Source organism: Fulmarus glacialis, unplaced genomic scaffold, assembly GCF_000690835.1.
Source record: "Fulmarus glacialis isolate BGI_N327 unplaced genomic scaffold, ASM69083v1 scaffold15730, whole genome shotgun sequence".
Classification (NCBI taxonomy): Eukaryota; Metazoa; Chordata; class Aves; order Procellariiformes; family Procellariidae; genus Fulmarus; species Fulmarus glacialis.
In genome coordinates this window covers 30,743-40,054 of record NW_009188456.1, presented here as the reverse complement: position 1 = coordinate 40,054, position 9,312 = coordinate 30,743, and the positions used below count along the sequence as shown (strand labels likewise).

At 36.1% G+C, this 9,312-nt stretch overlaps 1 protein-coding gene across 1 annotated transcript in view; it reads right to left on the bottom strand.

Moving 5' to 3' along the window:
- The window catches only part of LOC104077468 (tyrosine-protein phosphatase non-receptor type 3-like), a gene marked incomplete at both ends in the record, with an annotated part of 58,037 nt that overhangs the window by 21,476 nt on the left and 27,249 nt on the right, over positions 1-9,312 (bottom strand). The window contains 2 exons of the mRNA XM_009578723.1: positions 1,251-1,423; positions 6,710-6,773. Coding sequence (XP_009577018.1) covers positions 1,251-1,423; positions 6,710-6,773 — 237 coding nt within the window. The remainder of the gene's footprint in view (positions 1-1,250; positions 1,424-6,709; positions 6,774-9,312) is intronic.

Genomic DNA, 9,312 nt, shown 5'->3' with positions numbered 1-9,312 from the left:
GAGGAGGGGTGGGGAGGGGTGGGAGTAGGGACAGGACACAGACTAGATGATGATGACACATAACATGACACATCTGTAGCTGAACTGCTGATAAATGAAACAGAACAAATCAACATAATGAAAAATCACTGGGACTGATACTTATAAAAAAAATCTAAAAGCCTCTAAGATGAAACAGCAGAACTACTTGAGTATAACTTTAAACTAGTGGTTTAATCTACTCAAGATTTCAAAAAGACATTTGACAACATCCTTTAAACCCATAAAGAAACTAAGGAGCTAGGGAATAGGGTCCTCACTTGGAGGAATTACCTGTTCACTTGTGACATAAAAGAGAATAGGAAAAAATGTTTTAGATTTATAGTGAAAAAAGGTCAGCAATGAAGTCTTAGAGGGGTATCTGTTGGGGGCTCTTCTGTTCAACATATTCACTAGTGATCTAGAGAAAAGAGTGAACGAAGTTTGCTGAAGATATTAGTGACACAGATATTAGTGACACAGGATGGCAAAAATAAAGGTCAATTGTGAAGAAATGCAGAAGGACGTTACAACGTGAAGTGACTAGATGATAAACTGGCAGATGAAGTTTGATGATGATAAGGCCCAGTTGGTGCATATGGGAAGGAACAATCCCAACTTCATACAGCAAAATGACAGGCTCTGAAGTATTACTTTTGGGGAACTAGATCTTAGACACCACTATGAAACTACCAGCTCCATGGCTAGCAGAACCCAACGAGGCAAATAAAAGGTTAGAAGTGTCACAAAACTGGTATCTTGAATACTTGGATGGAACAAAGTTTTTCATCTTGATGTCAGTAATAAGTGGTTGGTATGACACACTCCAGAAATTACTCTAACATATTAAACAGAGTGTGTATATGGCACTAAGGGGTAAACAGTTCAAAATAAATCTGTTCTGCAAATTCTCTTATTGGATCATTAGCTACATGACATTTTTACTTTCTAGTGTTTTTATATCTCAAACTGAAACAGCAAGTTGAAACAATACCAGTAAAACATACTTATATTCAAATACCTTTTTAGGAAATTATAAGAAAAGTTCTATTGTAATGACACCATGCTGCAGAAACTGAAACCACAGCTATATAACTTGTCAAATGGTTCACATACAGACTGGGACACATCTGTGGGCAGAACTGAACTTTGCCACTCCAACTTGAGCTATCACTGATACAAATCCTCCCGTTCCCATCACAAAGCAAAACATGCTTTCACACAATACTTACTTTGCTGGATTTCTAGAACCCAGGGTCCAATAATGTGACAATATCTTTTTTTCATGAGGTAGTGACTTCTTTGCCTGAAAAAATGTGTGATGCTCTACACAAGATTTCCATAGATTTTTGCATGCTCTGTAATTTAACATGTTGAAGGCAACAATATGCTCTCTGGATTCATTCTGTAATGGTAGGAAATACCATGTTTCAATATATACAAGCAGATCAAACACAGTAAACAAGCTCATAAAACAACAACAAAAAGCATTTAGGAAAACAAAAAAATCAGCTATAGTAGATTTTGAGCTGGAGATGGCCAAAATAGCCCCATGACTTTATGAAATACTAAAATGGACACTTTAAAGGTTTAAGCAATACTGAAAAATTAAGTTTTTCAACTCCTAATCCTTACAGTGTTAATGAAATATTTAAGTCTAGAGTGGTAAAGATTTTGTATATACGAGCGTAATATTAAACAGCTAAATATAGTTTCAGGTTTCCAGTCAGATCTTGATCTCCTATGATAAAACTCTTTTTAACAGTCCATTAAGGGTGCAATGTAGAAAGGAAAAAACCCACTCAATCTTTGAATTCCAACTCTTCACATACGGCTTCAATTCAATAATGTTCTTTCAATAGCCATAGTATGCAAAAAAGCATCTGCTTGATAGTCTTTTAGAAGATACTAACAGTGATCCATCTTGAGGGAAAGAAAATAGCTATGATGGGACTGAAGTTGCTGCTACTGCTGTTCAAATCCAGTCCTGCTTTCTGGATAATAACATGAGGCCACAATGAGGACAGCAAAAGGAAACAGAATACAAAGCTTGTGCGCCTTGGTGCAAACTCTTACTTGTAACTTCAGTGCCAAAGTGCCAGTGAAACACAGGTGTAACACAATTGTGCCACCCTCGTTTATGCCCTCGCCAACTGTAGCACTTGTTGAGCTATTTCAGATCCCAAGAGAGTTTTGCACAAGATATAGCTTTGGTTAGTTAATATAGATATTGATGCAAAGCAAGTGCAATGAAGAATACAGCAAAGAGAAGAAAGGAAGATAACATGAGACCTGAGCTAATTGCTATCACAGCTCAGCACTTCAGTGAACAAAAGGAATTTTTTGATTTCATCTCTCATCTTTTCCAGCTGCTCTGAATTATGACTGAATTTTGACACCTCAGCATACAATTAGGCAGGCAACCATCTCAGTAAAGCTCTCCTTCTAGCTCATACTTTGAAGAAAGTCAGGATTTGGGTTGCAAAGCCTTTTCATTAAAGGACTCAAAGACCTAATAAAGCTCTTCCTTATGCTGTCCAGCAAGAAATAGTCCCAGCTGGATAACACCTTGATTTCTAGTCGCCGTCGTCCTTTTGTTTGTTCACAACAACGATCCTACTGGGAAGTAACTACACACCATTTTGGCTGGAATAATCAACCTGTTTTTCTTGTATTCTTTTTATTTCTAGGCAACATTTTACAAATGCCATGTATCAGAGATCAATGCCACATTCTGCAAGTCACTTTATGACTAGTTCAGAGAATCTGTGACTGAAGTCACTATTTTAGAAAACCAACGTGAATCTCAAGAGAAAGATAAAAAGGATTTGCCCCTTGATTGTACATAGGCACTGCAAAACATTAACTGATTGCAATCTTTCAGGCATGTTTTACCTATATCTATGAAAACATTTAAAAAAATTTTTTTTTTTCCTTAAGAAGTACGGTTTGTTATTTGAGCCTCATGCACACTAGAACCAATTCATCTTTGTCAGTTCACCACAGTTGCTTCTAATTAGCTTATATAAAATAAAGTATGCAAGCATAGTGAAATTTTAACTCAGAATTTCTTGCAATATAAAAAGCATACATCACTTAAAGATTTAACACCAAATGGCATTTCTTACATACCCTCTGTTGGCTGAATACCACTTGAAGCATTTTACACTACTCCAGAAGACAAATAAAAGGAAGTGTATAGTTATTTTTGTCAGCCTAGAATACTGGTCTTTCAGTTGCTATAAGAATTAGATGATCCAAACATCTCAATTATACTGAAAAGCCATAGTGTAAAGATAAGGAATTAAGTATATCTAATATTCTGCTTTTAAATTTATTTAAATTTAAGGTTTGAAAAGAGTAATGAATCTTGCTCTCTAAGCCACAAGTACGTTCCTCCTAACCGTTGTCACAGAACCTTCTTAACAGCTTCTAAGTGGGCTAGAAGTTTAACTATAGGATACTTATACTAGGATAAATACTTCCAGAAGTTTCAGAAAAACGTAGTCAATATTTAAATTAACAAAATCTTTTGTTAACAAAACCATATGGCTCACTAATAGGCCACCTTGCAAGTCATGCTATTAAATTGATGCACCATTTTAAATATGAAGAGCGTTCTAGCGGGAACCAAGGATCTAGTGCCTATCATACTTTTCAACTCAAGTTCCAAAAGAATGGTATTTTAATTGTTATCAAGAAATGAGGATTAGAGAAATTTGTGACCATTAAGCTAAAGGGTACAATTCTCAATAGGTAAAGTGAGTCTCTTGCTATTTCAGCATCAGGGAAGAACTTTGATCAGATATATGCCTATTCCATTCACAGAGAATTTAAAAGTATCTACAGCATAGCAAGTAAAAACATATTTTAATACGCAGAAAATGAAGTTGTTTTTAAGCACTAGACAAACACACTGGATTTTAATTGCTGGAAGCTTTAAAATGTTGAATGTAAACCAGCATAGTTCCTATTCCTACCTTAAATATTGCACCCTTCATTAAGTCTACATATCATGAGCTTTTATAGCATCAGACATTCACTGATTCAGTCTTGCTCCTCAGTCCTTATGCAGCTCTTCAGTAGAAACAGAAATATTGCATACTTCCACCAAGTAGCTAATCAACCAACTGAAGCAGTGGGAGGGTAAAAGAGGAGATGAGTAGCAGGGAGACAGTGAGATAAGGTAAGTTGAGTCTTCAGAACAGGGGCATAAGGAAAGAAAAAAGGAGTAAGATAAATAAGGAGAATAAATCAATGAAACATGGTACACCCCAGATGACTGCAAATTCATAGCCTTTGAGAACTTTCTGTAGATTTTTGCAAAGAAATCTACATGCCATACAAAACCCTGAAATGTTATAGCACTGTCACCATCTTTAGTAAAATTTTGCCTACTAATATGTAGAATCTGCTCTGCTTTCCCCACCTTCTTCCACCTTCCTTACTTTCAGCCTCATTTACCTATTCACTCCTGCGCTTCCTAGCAAAAATCTGATAAATCCAAAGACCGACGTGACCTCAGTCATCTGCCCTCACAAACCCCTCAAGCAAGCCACCATTCTGGAGAAAACCCCTGGTAGTCCAGCTGCCCCCTCACTCCCATTGCACTGCGACAGCAAGCTTTTCAAAGCAGTAACACTGAAGTCCTGCAGGCATGCAGACTTGCTGCCCTAAATTTCAGGCACAGGGGGCTAACTGACAAGGATGGATATGTTTGGAGATTTAATAGCACACCTGGTCTGCTTTTTCATATCTACTGAGAAAAAGTAAAAAGGTCATGCGGTTGGCCTTATTTTTCCTACAGTTCTGTAGCTCTTTAAGCACGATACAGTGTGCATTACTGTAATCTCAGTGGGTTATGAAATAAAGAACTATGATCACTTAAGAGGAGATTAGTCAAAAGAATCAAGGGCCTTGAATTGTCAGCATTTAACAAAAGCTTAATCGAACAAATTTCAGTAATGCTGCCCTCTTCAAAGGTGACACAAGTTTCCAGAAAAAGAAATTCAACTTTTGAAAGCAGTAAAGTCTTTATGCAATAAACACACATATTTTACAAGATCTTTGAGTCCAGCGACTGTTATATATTGACACTTTATTTCTCCACATTCCAAAAAAACTGTAAGCATGCTCATTTTACTATCCACTATCTATTTACTAACCACTCTGAGTTCTGTTCCTACATTTATTCTCATGGACACATTTGGAAATTGCTGTCAACTGCCAATATTTGTATACTTGAAGATATTTCAAATTTAGTAAGATTCCTTACCAGTGAATTTTTAATCCTCAGACCTAGAAGAAGGTAATACTTGTGAGTGTCATACAATTACACCAAGTGTAATACAAATACAATTACACTCACAAGCGAGTAGAATGGTTTGCCAACCACTCATTTCTTCATACAGTGAAATATACTTGAACAGACTGAGACAAGTTTACATATAAACAATATATTTAGAAACTTACAGCTTGCAGAAAACTTAAGACTGCTCTATGGTGGGTTAGGACACACTCTCTCAAAAGAGAAAACAGTTTCATTTGTGCATCTATGTGTGTAAGCATTAGTGCAGTAACACTATCTCTAGATACTAACTTTGTTTACGCAAGAGCCCTGAGAATTAAGAATGTGTACATATATGCACGCTCCTCAAATTTGGGAGATACCCACCAAATTGGAGGGGGCGGTGGGAGAAAAAAGAAAAGATGAAAATACTCTCCCTTTGGGGTAAAAAAAGCCTCCCTATCTATTTGTGTTCAGCAGACCCTCTAATCGATGAGGGTCAAGAGGTCTTGTAACACAGCTCCTAGCAGTTTAAGAACTCATTTACTACAAGAGCCTTCGTAAAGTTTAGGTAACACTTAAGTTAACACTTACCTTCTGCTATCTGAGTTCTGTCCTCAACTGAATTAAAATATCTATGTATCTGCTGGTCACTAATTTCCATATTTTTTCCTGTCATATTAAATATTCTCCTCTCTTCCTCAAATGTGTTCATATTGTGGCAATACCATACTGTAATCAAGATTTTTTTTTCTATTAAATAGCTTAATATTACAACCATTCTGCAAAAAGCACACACCATTATGAAGACTACTCTTAAATTTTCTATTGTACATCAGTTTTGTCAACTAGCTTTACATATTTTGCCAATGTCTAAAGTGCTCCACGTTATAAACAGCAGGAGATGCACTATCCCCCTTTCCAACCTCATGTCCTTCAGCTGCAGACCTGTTCTTTTCTCCAGGTACCTTCCTTTCTTCCAGAACTCTGAGCCTCATAAGCAGCTGTTTAGCAGATTCACTGCAGTGAGGCACTCTACTAGGCAGGGAGAGCATCAAAGAAAAGAGCAGCAGATGCTGGCAAGAAGAGGGGAATATGCTAGGTTACAAAATACTGGAGAAAGGATGAAGATCTGCATTCCCCCCAAGTCTCCAGGGGAGAAGAAACCTGCATGAGTAAGATCTAGTCCAACAGACTGAATGTGAAAAGATTCCATGCTGGAAAGGAAACAAAAATGGGAAACAGAGCAAGCATAAAAGGACCACAATAGCAAGGGCAAGTTAACAAAACAGAATTTCAAAGGAAAGTTAACAAAACAGAGTCTTTTGTTGTCTTAACATTGAAGGAAAAAAAAAAAAATTGAACGTGAACACTTGAGCAAAACAAAATGAAATGAGTACTTACATGTTTTTGCCGTTGTTGTATAAAAAACTTTTTCCTTTTAAAGGAAATTTTTAATATGTTCACCCTAAAAGAAAGAAACAGACTATGAAATGCTAAACAATGTTTAGAGGGAAAAAAACAATGAAAAATAATACTGTGTACAGCAGCCAAAAAGATTATAGCTGTTAAATATTCAATAAATAATATGCAGCCATCTCCTGTGTTGAGTGGCAAATAGGTGTCAAGAAACTCAAAGCAAAAATTTTAGCTAAGGAAAGGTCTTTTAAAAATTGAGATTCTTCCTCATTTACTCTTTAAATAGCTCACATAGCAATTCTCTCCCACCAAATCTATTCTTGCAGCAAAAACTTGATGACATCCTTTACCAAGCCGCACAAATGTTAAATGTGCCAAGTTTGTATAACTTAAGAATCATACGACAACTGTGACTAAAGGAACAAAATTTAAGACCCTACTGACACAACAAGATTGGTCATACAACATCTGAAATTTCCCAGAGACTTCACAGATTTGGCTTCATAATGTGAAAAATATCATGTACTTGTATTAATAACAAACATTGTAGTTAAAATCATAATTGCAGAAGGATGAAAACTAAGAATGAGTGTTAATATATTTTTCACTTCAATTATTAACATTGCTGAATAATTTATGTGGTAATTTCACACAGAACTGAACACCTCTTTTCTATATATACACAGGATGAATAAAGATTTTCTAAGGTAAGGATTACAGTTGGAATTGGTGCTCAAGTAATTTTCATTTTAATAATATGCTTACCAGTTTTGCTAAATTAAACAAACTTCTAGGTACCCACGCACCTTCCTACAGCAAAACAATACTTGTCTAAAATACCTAAATTTTCTCTACAATACTTCTACTTCAATAACTGAAAACTTACACATTTAGGAAAAAGGAATCTATGTATCAGCTAGAATCATATGGATGCCTTGGGAAAACTATTTAAGGTCTGATTAAGTTATATCTGCCTGGAAAAACACCATCTACATGCCATGAAAGGGTTTTGGAAGGTTGCTGCTAAAAGTCTCAGAATATTCTCATCAACTGATAATGTTTCACAGCACCTTGGATCTCATCAGGTATTAGCTATATTGAAGACCATCTCAGTTCTTACCACAGTTTTTGCATCACTCCCAGCAAGTGGGACAATGGCATATCATTCATTCCCCACTGCCCATGAGAGACATGTACTTTAATTATAGAGCAACGTTCCTCATTCGTATATTTGCCAGTTACAAACAAGAAAGGTAGCAGAAGGAATAAATCCCCCCTCCTTCACAAAAGGTGGAAAAACTGAATGTGTGTCCATGTCTGAAAATGCTTTTCTCCATCTATTACAGAACCACAAAGAAACAGGAATTTCATTCACAACATTCTTTGGCGACCAGGTAAATTGTTGTGCAGGTTACTACAAAGTTTAAATCATATCTACCTCTCCTGTCAGGTCAACTTTGAAATACTTGTGCCATTTGACTTGCTACCTCAAATGGTAATTATCTGTACTGCTGATCTAAAAGTTCTGGATTCTGAACTTCCTGATAAGTCATTTAAACTTTCAGTTGCATTTACCGAGATGCAACTCATTTATATATAAACCCTTTCTTAATCCTGGTGCTACTCCGCCTGAACTAGTACCATGGATCAATTTTTGCGCTTCTGCTTCTTTCCTAACACATTTCTTGACTTAGATTAAACTTCAACAAATAAGTTTGAGTCATTCTCAGCTTACACAGTCACTGGCATGGTCTGTTTTTAACCTAATGTAGAGCCAGCAGAAATGCAGGACACAGAAATCTAACCTTGCAGACTACGCAAAAACCCCTCCACCCAGCAAAGTAGCCAACATCCAAAAATACCAAAACTCTCTCAATCCCTCCCTCTTTTTCCTGTTCCCTTTTTTTTTTTTTAAAAAAAACAAAACAAAACAAAACATGATTCACTGCATGACCACATAATCACTTCAAGTCAAATCAGGGCTTTAAGTCTCCTTACTTTGACTTTCCTTTAAGTAGAGCATCCCTCTCAATTCCATTCATTCTTCTTAAAGTACAACTAAACCTATTTAATTCAGTGACAAAGAATACTTGCTAATCTGGCAGTTTTATTTAACATTAACTAAAAATCATTTGCAATGTTACGCCTACAAGTTGAATGAATGTTCGCCTATAGCACAATCTACAAAAAATCCAAGAGATTAAGGTATCAAAGGATTTAGATCTAACAAGTACTTGAAGATGCCACATCTAAACCATGATTTGAATAGAATGCAGTTATTCTTATTCTAACTGGTGACTCAGCTGCCCTTATCACTCACCAATAATCTGTCCAGTGACTATGCAACATTCACAAATGATTAAATTTCATGGTTTACTTGTAAAACGCCCAATACTTGTAGCATATTAATAATGATACATCTTTGGGGTCCTGCCTTCCTATCATTCACAAGGGTCAAAATATATTCGTCACTTAGTGGGCAACAGAATTATTCATTTCTGATCAAATTGGCAGTTCTGTCCTAGCACTTAGTACTAACAGCTGGTATTTTTGACTTGAAGCAAAAATGTTTTTATTGCTGAAAGTCT